The sequence below is a fragment of the Pelmatolapia mariae genome, linkage group LG1 (assembly GCF_036321145.2).
Source record: "Pelmatolapia mariae isolate MD_Pm_ZW linkage group LG1, Pm_UMD_F_2, whole genome shotgun sequence".
In the NCBI taxonomy this organism is placed as follows: Eukaryota; Metazoa; Chordata; class Actinopteri; order Cichliformes; family Cichlidae; genus Pelmatolapia; species Pelmatolapia mariae.
In genome coordinates, this window is record NC_086227.1 from 27437736 (window position 1) to 27452560 (window position 14825).

At 38.1% G+C, this 14825-nt stretch overlaps 1 protein-coding gene across 6 annotated transcripts in view; it reads right to left on the reverse strand.

The window, feature by feature from the left end:
- Window positions 1–14015, reverse strand: part of ush2a (Usher syndrome 2A (autosomal recessive, mild)) — a 216882-nt gene extending 202867 nt beyond the window's left edge. For 2 of the 6 annotated variants that reach the window (XM_063477570.1, XM_063477539.1), the window contains exons 1-5: window positions 13628–14002; window positions 12335–12833; window positions 11580–11794; window positions 10181–10399; window positions 5503–5668 (exon numbers count right to left, since the gene is read on the reverse strand). In XM_063477570.1, the coding sequence (XP_063333640.1) occupies window positions 5503–5668; window positions 10181–10399; window positions 11580–11794; window positions 12335–12808 (1074 nt within the window). In that variant the 5' untranslated portion in view covers window positions 12809–12833; window positions 13628–14002. Of the gene's footprint in view, window positions 1–5502; window positions 5669–10180; window positions 10400–11579; window positions 11795–12334; window positions 12834–13627 lie in introns of all 6 variants that reach the window. The other 4 variants (XM_063477546.1, XM_063477553.1, XM_063477561.1 and 1 more) reach the window with 4 other exon arrangements.
- Between the last annotated feature and the right edge of the window lie 810 nt (window positions 14016–14825).

Consider the following 14825-nt stretch of genomic DNA (forward strand, 5'->3'; position numbering starts at 1 on the left):
CAGTGCACATTATGGATAACGTACTCAGAACTCCTGGGTTCCCAACCATTTAAATGCAAAACGAACGTGCTATTCATTAATGTATTTACATTTGACACTGTTAGCTCACTTTAAAGCACTCATCCACTTTAGTTATTACGGAACTTATTTTTACTGTGTTTTGAGAACACATGGTATTAACAAAGAAAATTTTAGATATATCTTTTTAAAAATATGAAAAGCAAGGTCATCAATAAAGAAAATTCCAAAACATTTTATTAGCATCTATAACAATTCTGGGCTTAACAAATGACTACTATTATTTCATTATAGATTTGAAAAAATAAAATATATTTTAGAATCTGAAAATAAACTGGTATCTGCAGTCTGGTCTCAGTTAGACAATAATTTCAGCACAGCTTCTGCATCCAGTAATCCACCTTCCTCAACTGCACACCAGTTCAATATCCCATTCCTGACTTATTCACCACTACAATAATTATTTATCTTTTATCCAACTACAGTTCTTTATTCAATCATCATTTACATATAGCTTGCTCTGAATAAAACTGTAGCAACCTTCATATCAAAAGATGCATATGAGGCACAGTAACTGTTGAGCACAGGATTTTACACTGATTTGTATGAGGGTCAAAACGATTTCTTCAGCACTTCTAGGCATAAATGGTCATATTTTTTTCTTTTTATCCCATACACCCCAATACTCACCATATGATGAATAAAACCAATTTAGGAAAAGTCATGAAATATGAAATGATGGATTTTCTTTTAACAAAGTTGCATAATTTTTAAATACCAAAGGAGTCCAAGTAACCCCTTTGCCGTTTCTAGTGTTAAATCTTTTATAATTTTATTTGAAACTGGAGACTGGACTTTTGAGTATTATCCTGTTTTATTCTCTAATACTTTAAGCTGTACATGGTCCCCTCCACTTTTATATTATAAGCCATTTGTGTTTACTTTAGATACAACCTCATTATACCTGCCATGTGCTTCATCATAAAACCCTTTTCAGCATTTTTCGGCGTGCGATCATTTACAGTAAAATCTAGGCTCGAAGTGCTGAGTTTACATAGAAAAGTGACCACGGTAGATTTTTCTCCATTGTTAACAGTTATGGTGTCTTATGGCATAGAATTGTGGTTTACACATTTGCCTTACTGGTTCAATCCTGGGAGAAGACACAAATCCTTGGGGGAAACCATCTGAAAACTGCCAAGAGATATGTGGAGCTGCGTATATTAAAGTGTACATTTTAGGAAATCATCAAGTCTCAGGAAAACATTGTCAGACCTTAAACAAAAAAGCATAATGTTCCATTGAAAAACCCATCAGACTTTTGACAAAACATTATCAGACAATATGGTCTTAGAACAAATGGCATCAGACTAAAAGGTCTCCGATAAAAGTGCCTCAGAGAGAAGCTTCCAGCAGGTGACGCTGTTATCAGGTCAGGGCCTGCATCCTTCAAAGGACTGGTCTAAGTAGGCCGGGTAATGCAAAGGAAGGACCTGTGAAGACTAGCTGGCTGTTAAATAAGACGGTCTAACCAGCCTACAATGCACCTCCTGTTGCCTAGCAACCGCGACGGTAGCAGCTACAGCCGTGGACGACCGAAATAGAGAAAGTCTTTATTTTATGTCATTTATTTTACTTTTATTGGAGAAAATTGTGATGTTTCATCAGAGGTGTATGTTAGAACGCCACAGCCATGGCCTGAGTCCCTTTAGCCAACAGTAATGTTAACTTTAGCTAGTAAACTAGTTTTCTAGAGTAGCTCGTGAAACTAGTCTCTTTTCATTTTGACAATACAAATATAATAGGTCTTACGTTATATTATATATACTTTTATACATTAAAAAGTTATCAGTGGTGGAATTTAACTCTGTTGTCTCAAATATTACATTTTAGTTCAAATTTAAGGTATTTATTTCTATTTCATATTACTTTATACCTGTATGACTGTCTGAAAGTTTTACTTAGTTATATTAAAGGGCAATATCACAGTAACAGCTAAAAGTAGACTAAAAAGATGCGATCCTTTTGTAGATTTCAAATAAAATGAAATGTAAACTGACGTAGTAAATATTCTTATACTGGATGAGAAGTTGCAATATCATAATTTTCTTAAGATTTTAAAGATATAAGAGCATTAAAACAGGCTGATGTTTTTTGGGTAATAGGGTCTAATAGGAGAGAGGATACAGACACATGACATCCTTATAAAATACTTAGACAACTTCATGACAAGAACTGCAAAAAACAACTTTTTGCAATTCTTTTGAACATTTTATTTAAGTCAGCTGCATACGTTTTCCACTAAAACCAACACAATCCCACTTCGTTAAGAACATTTTTTTAACTAAATATATTCTGGATACATCAAAGCATCGTCAAAGTTGTCTGTGCTTGCCTTTATTTTTCCTTCTTTCCCCTGTCCTTTCCTGCAGGAAAAACATCAGTGATTCATCACAAATTTACTTTTGTGATTCCCTGAATGAAGCTGTTATATTTTGTGTTGGCGATACCTCTGCAAACACAAGAAACAAACATCTAGAATTTCTTTTAAATGATTCCACCATTTTCTAAACTACAGAGAACCGCTATTTGTTCTCCTCATCTTCTCTGAGCTGCTGCTGGCTCCTCTTCCTCCTCATCTTCCTCGCATTGCTGAATTTTCCGGCTGTTTCATCAGGGGTGGAAAGCCTCTGTCCCGTCACCTCTCACTGGTGGGTTTTTCAGTCTCTCCTGACTCTGAATACTTGCGGAAGGAAATTAACCATGCCAGTTAACAACAAAATCAGATAACTTTGTTAAATATCTGTTAACTATCAGATGAAAACACAATTTTCTCTTAGAATCACATGGAAATATTTTATATATCAGAGAGAAAAAAAGAAAAAAAAAACTAAAAAAGGGGAAACAGGACATAGAATCCTGCAGATATCTTGGGCTTTATAAGAAAGGTAACAGCCTCAGGTTGTATAATATAAGCATGCCAAAAACAGCAGAAACAAAATGAGAACTTATCCATTTACTGTCTGTCTTATTATCAGTTGCTCATTACAAGATGAGAGCTCATGTAACTATGACTTTCGCATATCATGGTTAAGTCTGTCTGTTTCCTTACCAAAATTCACAGGTCAAATGTTTGGTCACAGTGAATACACAGCTTAAAAAGTGAACTGTCTGCTCATTTTTTCCCAAAACTTTTAAGTACATTTAGTTTCACATCGCCAAACAGACCCAGCTTGGCCAGAAACTAACTTAACAAACTAACTGACCAACCAACCAAATCATGGAGGACCTAACCCACATTTAGTGGCAATATCAGTAATGTCACATAACTTAGCTAAATTTAACTTTTAAGAGTCTTTGTTATACTCACATTTGTTCTGCTGGATATTTGAGGGCGATAAAACTCAGCACTTACTTTTAAAAGTTTATTTCTGGACCACTTCGTTTGACCATCCACCATTTTTCCCCCAAAATTCCTTCAACCTTGATTTGCAATGAATCCTGGTATAGGGAGGACGAAGCATAGGTGCGACCCATCCTCCAAAACTGAGGAAAGTAGGACGCATTTGTTGGCCACATCTAGATGACACTGGACAGCTTTCATCATTTCACTCTGACATAATCGGTCTTCAAATGTGGCTTTTGAAGGAAGCAGCCCCTGAATTTGGACACAGCCATGTTCTGCCACTCTCACACACTGATCACTTGGAAAATAATTTGGCTGGCAGAAAGCTTCTCCCTAAGGCACTTTTTTCTGAGACTGTGTCGTCTGATGCGGTTTTTCTGAAGCCTTTTAGTCTGATGGCAATTTTTTCTGAGACCTTTTAGTCTGATGGCGTTTTTTTCTGAGACCTTTTAGTCAGAAGCGTGGAACCTTTAGTCCAATGCCGTTTTTTCTGGGACCTATTAAGTCTGATGCGTTTTTTTCTGACATATTTTAGTCTGATGCCCTTTTTTCTGAGACCTTTTAGTCCAATGTCGCTTTTTCTGAGACCTTTTTAATCTGGTGCCGATTTTTCTGAGACCCTTTAGTCTGATGTGTTTTTTCTGAGACTATATCGCCTGATGCAGTTTTTTTTTCCGTTTTTAGTCTGTTGCTGTTTTGTCAAAGGTCTGATGGGAGGTTTGATGGGAAAAGCTTTTTTGTTTATGGTCGGACATCTGAGGCCTTTATCTGATGTCTGAAGATGTTTTCCTGGATGTCCTAAAATGTATGCCAGCTATACTCAACAGCTAAATTCCAGATCATGTTGCTAACAGGATAAATTCTACTAATGCCTGTTAAAATTTGTGTTTTGTTCTGTTTTTGCTGTTTTTACAGAAAAAAAATACAACTTAGGTTGCAAGAATTTAAGGCTTACCATGTTAACCATATTTCCCCCCTACACTAGCCTTAGTGTTATTCAGAGATCCTGAAAGAGAGAGATTGTCCAGTGGAGTAATCTGTAAAACGATACCCTTCAACAGACCAGAAACACTCACATCAACACACATAGGGATCCATTTGGGGCCTCAAAACTCTCTCCACTTCACTACCTGCCATTTTAGAGTGATCAGTGCTAATGAAAGCCTCATTTTGTCCAGACCACCTTGTATTTCTTACTGAATGTTTCCTAAAATTTCTACTTCATATAAAACTTACATCAACTCAGAGTGTGGAAAAAAAAGAAATAAAAATGAATAAAACCAAAGATAAAATATTTAGACAGAAAAAGGCATTGCATTGAGAAACTCACAAGTTCACTTGAATTGTACAGATAGATGCCAAGTTTAGCTGGGAAAAAATATTGATAACTTAATTAGACAAATGTATTTAGTTAAGAATTATCAACCAATACATAAAATTATCAAATTTTATGTACAAAAGCACATGCACTAAAGTACTGCTATCCAAAAAAAATATTAAAAGAACCAACAATTAGAAAAATATTTAAGTAAAATAAAAATGATACAGTTGTATAGGCAAGACTGTACTTTCTTTGTTATATTTTACAAATCACGGAAAAGTCCCAAATAACTTAAGTAACTAAAATTCAGCAGCTTTGTTTTTTTGTTTGCTTGTTTGCTTTTGTTTTCATTCAGGCCATAGACTTTTGAAATATTGTGTTGAAAGTGTAAGGAAAGCATCTGTGTCTGTGTGTCTGAAGTAATGTGTATGCCCCTGGCCCCAGCAGCTGTTCCAAAACAGATGTTTTCCAGTATAATTACCACCAGCTCACAGAGTGGATGAGAAAAAGATGGACAGAGAATGAAAGAGTAAAACAGACACAGAGGATGACAGAGACAATCAGATTATAATAAAAAGAGACCATTCCGCTTTCACAGCCCTAAGTACTGCAGCTAAAAACAAAACTCATGGTAGAATGATTACAAACAGGCTGGATGTAAATATACACGATCAAATTCATGTACCTCTGACAGTGTCCAACCATAGCATCTTTAACACGACTCACCATGGGGATACTTAAACTATGGATTACTCACCTGCAAAACAAGATGTGTCCACCTCTCCAGTCCTAGTCTGCCCTCTGTTCTAAAGCTGTTCATAGAAGTCTGATTGTTGGACTGACCATATCGCAGAATGATAGCTTCCCCAGACACGGTCAGAGAAAAAAACAGCCGCTGCTCTGAACTTTTCTCCAGGAGCATCCTGAGTGAAACAGAAAACACACACATAAACAATAAAGGATTCAATTATGTCTGCATCAGTTGACAGTCCAAAAAGGTTCACATGAATATTTAGCAGTAAGAATTTTAAAGCTTCACCTCAGGAAACAAAGGGAAGAATGGACTCTAACACCCATGAAGCTGAGCAACACTACACACAGTCTCTCATTCTGACATTTTCACATGGAATATCAATATTTTACATGACTGTAAGGTTTCCGCTGCTACGCTGAGGCGCAGACGCACACACTCTCTACGTGTCATATTAACCACCATCACTGACATTTTATGGGAAATCATGGCTTTTATGAACCCAGAGCAGGAAACCCTATAAATCACAGTTAGGTGCATGCAAGAGAAAAAGAGCATTTGAATGTATGTCTGTACAAGCACGTAGGTATAAAAGTGAGTCTCTGTGGAGAGAAAGATAGAAAGACAGGCTAAAGAAAACAAATATCAAAAAAATACCAATAGGTAAATTACTATAAGTACAACACGAGTCAGAAATTCTTTCAAGTACTTTTCCTTTAACACACACATAAAAGTGTCTATTAAGGAAGGTATGCAATTATTACTGGCCATACATATTGACCTGAACATCACAGAGTCCAACTTAATTTTATGTGAGCAGCAGTCTGATATTAAGAATGATATATGTGGGAAAAAAATACACACATTTCAGAAAACCAGTAAAAAATTTTTGCTTCTTTGTTTTAAAGCTATATGCTTACTTAAAATTAAGCAAGTTTTAGACTGTCAACCTATTGGTTAATTGGATAACAAGACAATTTTGTAATTTTCTCATTTGACCACCACAGTGAATTTTAATAAAGACAATCCAGATATCTGGAGTGCATATTTTCAGCTTTAATTGAAGGAGTTTTAACAAAAACATAATACAAATATTTTAAATACATGGCCCCTATTATCAGAGGTAAAATTTGACAAGTAACCGACAACCAGTTTTATGTCAATTTCATGTCCACTTCATGTCCACATGACTCATAATTCAATGACAAATTAAACAGATAAAAGATCTGGAGTGGATTTCTAAGGATGGAACTTGTATTTGGTAGCAATTGACTAAAACTCTCAATATGAGGTCCAAAGAAAAGTTGAGGTCAGTGTCAATAAGCTGAAAAACAAAAACAAAAAACAGAAACAAAAAAAAACACCTAGTGAGAAAAAAACCTCAGACAGATAACATTACATTACTTTAGGAGTATCCTATCAACTACATGTCAAATGTATGGCTGCCAATAGAACTGGGTCACTGTTCTTTATTGAGGATGTGACTGTTGAAAGAAGTAGCAGCATGAATTCTGAGGTGTGCAGGGCTCAGATTCAGCCAACTGCTGCAAAACCGATTGGACAGCAATTTGTAGTGCAAATGGATAATAAAGGTAGGCATACTGCAAAAGCAAACCAAGAGTTTCTTAAGACATAGAAACACTCTACAATGGCCAAGTTAGTACCACACTTCTAGGATTTTCAAGTACTACAAACAATCCTTATCTTTAGAACTTGTCCAGTCCTTTTGTTTGTCTAAAAATGGTTGAATTCCTGAATAGTTATTACAACATTTTGTTGAAGTTGAAAGTTTGAATTTTAATCACATCTTTATTGTTTGACTTAAAATCCACTTTGGTGGTATGCAGAGAGGAGAAAAAAAGTATCGCTGTCCAAATACCTATGGACCTAACTGTACATCACAATACTCAACATACACACTGATACTACTATCACCATAATCTGTTTCTATAAAGCAAAGCCATAGTGTTGTAAAAACCATCGTCTGGAAGAACAGGTGGCTGGGTCTGTTCATTGTTCAGAGGGGAGGGATGTGAAATCACAAAGAGGGGGAGGGACACAGAGAGTGGGGTGAGGAAAGATGGACAGAGGTGAGGATAGAGACCTCCTTTCATCTGGCTTCTTTGATGGCAGCCATGATCATCTCTACTACAAAAGAATGATAGCCAACGACAGCAGCAGAAAGAGAGCAACGGAGAGAGAAAGAGTGAGTGAAGGGGGGGGAGATATTACTTCCATTCAGTTGCATTCAGCCATACAGGTGTCATGTTCCACAGACCAAGACAAGACTTGTCTGTCATTTGAATCCTGAGACAGACAACTTCACAAACAAAAATCACAGCGTGAAATTTAAAGGAGAGATTTGATCTCTGGATGATTCTCCATCTGAGATAAACTTAACAGACACTGACAATTAACTGAACATCCACAGAGTTTGTACAAAATGTATGTAGCCTGTCTGGTGTTTGACTAAAGCTCCTTCAAAGCTATCACTAGTGTAAAGATCCTGGTCACACTTATCTTTTTGGTACACTGCTGAATAAGTGAATGCAGTGAGTATGTCTGGAAATCTCCAAATATTCTTAACAGCTCACTCAAAATTTCCAAGTAATCCACAAAACAGGAAACCTGTCCTTGTTTGTGAAAATGGTGCAAACTGTTCCTGATCATATTAAAAAACAATATAATGACACTTCACCAGATCATTTGATGTTTCTTGATGAGCTAAATTAATATTACAAGTCTTTTGAATACTACTGTAGTTATATAATAAAGTTATGTAAAGCTTTTTATTGCTTTGACATTACCTGAGTGTCAGATGCATTTGAACACTACAAACGTGAGAATGAGCCCATCAACTCAAGGCTACATTTTCCACTACTAGCATAACATAATTTTGTTAACCTGTGGTTAATGCAGGCACTACATTTTTACAGTTAAGATAAGACGTTTTCTCTGCAACTGAAGCTGAATTTAGTTTGATACTTTTATTTTAAGCTGTCCATCCCTAGTCTGACAGTGTAAAAACAGCTCACTGCCAAATCAATTTAGTCCTGTTTTATCAGCTAAATTTTTTAATTTAAACAAAGGCATTATGTATTTTTTTTAGCTTACTTTCAATTTCTTGACATGCATGTTGTTCAAATCACCTGCCTTAAGTGTTGCTGTATGTAGGAAGAGATAGGGTTGCAGAGTAAAGCCAGCTGATCTCTTTGAGTGTGGGCAAGCGCCTTGTCTATGTGAGTGTGTGCATGTGTGTGTGATTGCAAGCTGATCTGAGAGTGTGTAACTCTGCACCATGCTACCCTTGCCTGGAACATACCAGCACACTCTCATCCACTGTCTCTTACACACAACATGTCTGTGACATGACAGCTAATTGTTTCCTGATGGTTATACTGATCTCACCAGACCTGACCTGCTCCTTGTTATTGGATCGATATCACAGGGCTTTCTCTTTCATGTAAATATTTGTAAATCATATTTAATGTCATATTATCATCATATATACATTTTGACTAAACTTCACAGTGGTCTAGAAGGAGTGGTTTATATGTCATCGCTACAACAGGATAGTGTAGCACTACTCTGATGCTATATAGCAGTATTTGAGACCCAGTACTAATAATTGACTATATTTAAAAACATTATATAAAATTTGAATATTCATGTGTGTTTCACCCATTCCTAGTATTTTGTCCTGTCTTTCTCCCCTCAACCCCAACCAATCTCGTCAGATAGCTACCCCTCCTTGAGGCTGGTTCTGCTGGAGGTTTCTACCTGTTAAAAGGAAGTTTTTCCTTCCCACTGTAATCAAATGGTTGCTCATAGGGTGTTGTCTGATTGTCTGGGATCTTTACTTTACAATATAAAGTGCTTTGAGGTGGCTGTTGCTGTTATTTGGAATGATCTAAATAAAACCTGAATTGGATCAAATAGATATTCAATCTTTTTCACCTGTTGCAATCATACAAAGGGAACATCGGGCACAGACCTACCTGTCCTTTTACTTACTTACTGCAATGGTGATGGTGTTTTTCCAAAAACAAATTTCACCATTTAGGTTTTTGTTTTTTTTAAATAGGATTTGTCAAGAAAACAGCCACGCCATCTTCTCATGTTCTGCCTCTATTTCATCTGATTGGCTTCTCTTTTTCATGAACTAGCCTTTCCAATTCCTTTTTTCCACCTGATTTAATTGGCTTCTTTGCTGACTGTAAACATGGCTTTCAATCAAACAGAAAACATTTCAATCAAAACCTAATGCATTTTGCTAAATATTTTTTTTGTTTCCAACAACTACCAGAATTGCAGCACTTTACAGAAGAAGGAGGGGGTTTGAAGGGATGATGCAACTGAAAGATTAGCCAAACCTCAAGTAGTAGAAAACGTATATGATAACACGCACACATGCACGCACACGCACACAAATAAATAGCTGCCATGTACATGCACACACAGCTATCATCTGTCTTTTGCTTCTTATGAGTTAAGAAGTAAACAATCATTGCCTGTCAAGCCATCTAAACATTTTGTACTGCACAATGAACTGTATGATAAGACTAATAATTAATCAATTTTAACAAAAGCAGTACTCAGTGGATGATTCGATTTAAAGAAGGATTCTTATCTCCAATTATACAATGACAACCGTATTCTTACAGCTTACAAAATTCAGACTCACATTTCTCTAGCAGAGCTTGGTTTTATCCACAATGCCAAGGTGAGGGAACCGATTGCTCCAAGTTTCTGTGAAGGGGGAGTGACCAGGCACCCATCCTGGCCTGGCTGAAACAACAAACTGCCGGATCCACTAGAAGTCCCATCGAAACTGTTAGAGGTTCCAGCTTCTCTCTGAGTACCAGGACGAGTGTCGTTAGTGTCTTCAGTTACACAGGTACCCCTGGTGGAATGAAGTGCAGGCATGTCAGTATGTTCTCCCTAAGAAACCAAATAACTTGCAGTTATTAGCAAGACACCGATTGTAATCAGTGTTGGGGAGTAACGGAATACATGTACCGCCGTTACGTATTTAAAATACAAAATATGAGTAACTGTATTCCGTTACAGTTACCATTTAAAAGGGTAGTATTCAGAATACAGTTACTTTGTTAAAATAAATGGATTACACGGCGGTACTTTCCTGTTTCATATTGTCGCGGGTCAGGACTGTTGTATGACAGCTGTGTTCTGTTGTTCCAGGCGGCAGCGTTACGGTTGCCATGGTTACAGGGCGACGCTCTCTCTCTGACTGTTTGTTTCCTGGGTGAGAGAGCGCCTTTTTGTTGTTGTTGCTGTGCTAAGCTAATAGGCAGAATGCTACAGGCATAGCCCTAAAGAATGTAGCCTCATGGGCAGTGTAGTCCGTGCTGCAGGGACAATGGACTGCCATACAGTTATGTGTCTGTGAGCGAGGGAGGGAGAAAAAGGAAAAGTATGAGCTGTCACCGAGCAAAAACGGGAGCTGGAAGCATGTAAATATAATAATAACCACTGCAGCCAAGAAGAGTGCCTGACGAGCCCAGTTGTAAGTAAGCTATTAACACTCGACTGTACACTGTGTTCGTGTTTTCCTACGAAAACAATAAGTTCCGTTGGAGCAGCCTTTCAACGCCTCTCTCTGTCTCTCGCAAGCAAAGTTGACCCAGACAACAAAGTAAAGCTATTTTTCGGCTACCTGTCCTACACAGAACCAGACGTATTAGCCAGAGGTCCCTTTACTACGGTTCGGAGCTGCGGACCTTAACAACAGTAATAAATCACACAGCAATAGTGCATTCACGTAGTTGTAAAAAGCATGATAATATATTAAGTAATCCAAAGTATTCAGAATATGTTACTGTCATTGAGTAACGTAACGGAATACGTTACAGAATACATTTTGTGGCATGTATTCTGTAATCTGTAATGGAATACATTTTAAAAGTAACCTTCCCAACACTGATTGTAATGTCATTAACACAATTTAATAAATAAGTCAAATGTTTTATTTTTTTAATTTATTAATTTTGCTTTGCCTTAAAGGTTTCGACAGAAAATAACTTCTAAAATACCTGACATTACTCTGAACTTAATGAAGCTACCTGTGTGCAGCCAGCAGCAGCGGAGCATACGGAGGTGTGGAGGATCTATAGGGACACTCTTGGACACAGAAGGCCTGATAACATGTGAGCAGTTCAGCCTGAGAAGAAGGTGACTGACAGTAGCTGCTCCGCTCTGGAAAGCCACAGGTGTAACGAGGTGGCGAGGTTGACACGGGTTTAAAGGCAGCAATGTTCTCCATTCGTGGGAAGTGTCCCTGTGAAAGATTGAGAAAGTCTGATAATCCCTTTAATCCTGGTGTCTTGCCATATTTTTGTAGCTTTGGGGACTGCAGCCACAAACATTTGGATACAATAATAACTTGTAAGGCCATATACTGTATTTGAATCTACTTCAAAGAAATAATAATATCAATCACGATGTAACACAAAAAACTTTGTATAGAAAACTCTTACAATGGCATGTGATGTATTTATCAAGATTAAGACCTTTAACAAGTAAAATAATTAAAATATATAGGCATATTATTTGAATCAATTCAACTGGAAAATGTACTCTTTGCAAATGATGTATCTGAAGATCATTTGAGATACAAATGTAGAAAAAGCATGGGTTTACACGATGAAATTAATAATGATGTAATTATTTTTTTTCTTCAGATTTATTTTGACTCACTGCAGCAGTGCCTCAACTTACCTGCACAGAACCATTATTAATGGGTTAGGGTTAGGGTAACCCTAACCTGACTTCTAAACAGCATCTGAATCAGAAATGATAACCTTTAAGCAGCTCTTACCTGTGAAGAAGCAGGTTTTGGACAGAGGCTGAGGAAGAGGAGAGGTAACCAGAAAAGAATATGACGCCACCTCATCCTCATGATGTTCTGCCTTTTCATCTTTTGTTCACTGATGTTCTTCAGGGACAACAGCCACAGAAAGATAGGCCAGAGATTATTTTCCCTCTCCCTTTGCGCAATTTCACCCTCTTTTTCTGCAACTGACAACATCCCAGAGGCATCTGTCTTGTCCTTCCAACTTCTGTGCATATCATTTCTATTTCCCCACTTGCTGTCATTACATAACTTACGAAGTGATTCTCTACCTCCGTTCATTCTCCATTTGTTGTGTCCTATGCCCCATGTTTGCCTTTCCCTTTGCACATTGTCTCCCTTCGCCCCTCCCTCTGTTTTCCAATCTCCCTTCTCTTCAGTCCATCTCAGGCCTTTCGCTCCACAACATTCCAGAATCAGTTTCTCCGAGGGATCCAGCATCTCAGGTCTGGACTCTGGAACATTCCTGCAGGCAGAGAGATGTTTCTGAATTTGGATTTCTTTTGGAAGAGTTCTAGCAGGATTTGAATAAGTGATGACTGTCATGCTTTCATGGTTTAAGAGTTAACAGTAACATTTTTTACAGGCCAGTGCTCCTGGCGTGAAGCTATGACTCTTAGCTCTCTGTTACACTGTCCCTCACAGGCATACACATATACACACACACATGCACACAAAAACCGTAACCAAAGCCCTCACATGATAGGTAGGATTTTACAATCTAGAGAGGGAAAAGAGAGAAGGAGAGAAGGAAAGAGAGACCTGGTCAGACCAAAATCCAACATGAGACAAATCTGGGGAGAGTGAAATGCCATGCAGGCTATTCCCTAGCCAAAGCCTACACTATCATGTACAGCTTGATGGAGGCACAGCTCAGCTGATACTGCTACATTGCTTTTTCCTTTTCTTCATTTCCCATTGAATTAAACATGCCCTTTTTCCTCTGGCATCTGGCTCCCAGGTTTTATCCAACCAAACGGGTTTTCACACAAGTTTGTTGGAAATTGAGGCTTAGCGGAAAGCTCTCTTCATTACAATACTTAGCAGCTTCAATTTCGCATTTAGACGCACAAAAAGAGGCCAGCAGTGCAGTCATCTCTAGTGTTATATTACTTGGTCCAGGCTTCAACCTATACTATCCGTTAGGAGATAGAAAAGCTTACACTTTATCTAAAACCGCCTACAAGACTATGTGCTGCGCAAATTTGTAAACCTATGCAGATAACAGCCTAAAATATGTGGCGCGTCTATGAGATTTACCTGTCGTTGCGGACTCCCCGCACAAAGCTCTCTCCCCATCACAAGTGCAGCGCCAACAAACATTCAACCTGTTGCTCTGACATGAGTCGTACAAAACAAGCTACCTGTTCCTCCACACACCTGTCTGTCAGCGGTAACAGACGCCGCTCCAGTAGAAAAAATAGTCCTTTCCAAACATGACTTGAATTATTTTTTGCCCGTTACAGTTCAACAGAAAAAACCAAAACCAAAAACTGAACTTGACAGAGCTCCGCTTTTGTTTTGTTTTTTCCTCTCTGTCTTACCTCTCTCATTCAGAACATGCGGCGCGCGCTGCTAAGCAGATTACCGCGAGCTGCCATCTGGCCAGCAGCGCCCAAGGCGGCAGGATACCGGGCACAAAGTAACGGCGGTGAAACGTTACACTGTTGTGAACCAAGTAACTGAAACTTGAGAGCCCCGGAGGCGGCATGAGAGCAAACAGTGCGACATATCCGTTTTGCATCTGTTACAGAACACCAAAGATTGTCTTTGACAGCAAGGCATTAATTTGCGATTTAAATAATTACCCCCTGCCTGGTAGTAATGTTTTACCCCCCCACACACACACAACCTACGTGGGATGCGTCTGGGTTGCAGACAAGTGGCTCTCACAGGAAAAGAGGAACGCTATCAAGGTCGCTAGGCAACGCTGATTTGCTCCGGCCACTGAAAGAATTGCAGGAAATCATTTATAATCTCATGTCGTTCATATATTATTCATTTATGTACATATTCAACGTATGTGCCAAATCGCTATATAAGTATTTAATGCAGTCTCTCACAAATAAACCAATCAATCAGGAAAATAAACAAGCCATTAAAATCATATAAATGATTTTGCTAACCATCTCAGTAAACCTCAGTATAAATATGGATCAGCATTGTTTAGCTTAGTTCCAAGTTTAGTATATTATTATTATTTACTAATAAGCCCTATAGCTTAAGTCACTTAGCCGGCCCCCCAGTTGAAATAAAGGAAGAAAATTATGAAGAATAATGAAAACGAGACGCATTAATTTGGAAAAAATAAGGCTGTTGAGGGGTTGTTCAGCAGTTCGATGCGACTCAGCAGGGATCCACACTAACACTGAGTGAATCTTGATAAGTATCAACAGTAGTTGATTATCCCAGTAGGTCTATCATGAAGCCATGGATTCAAAAGTAACCCAATTGCGTA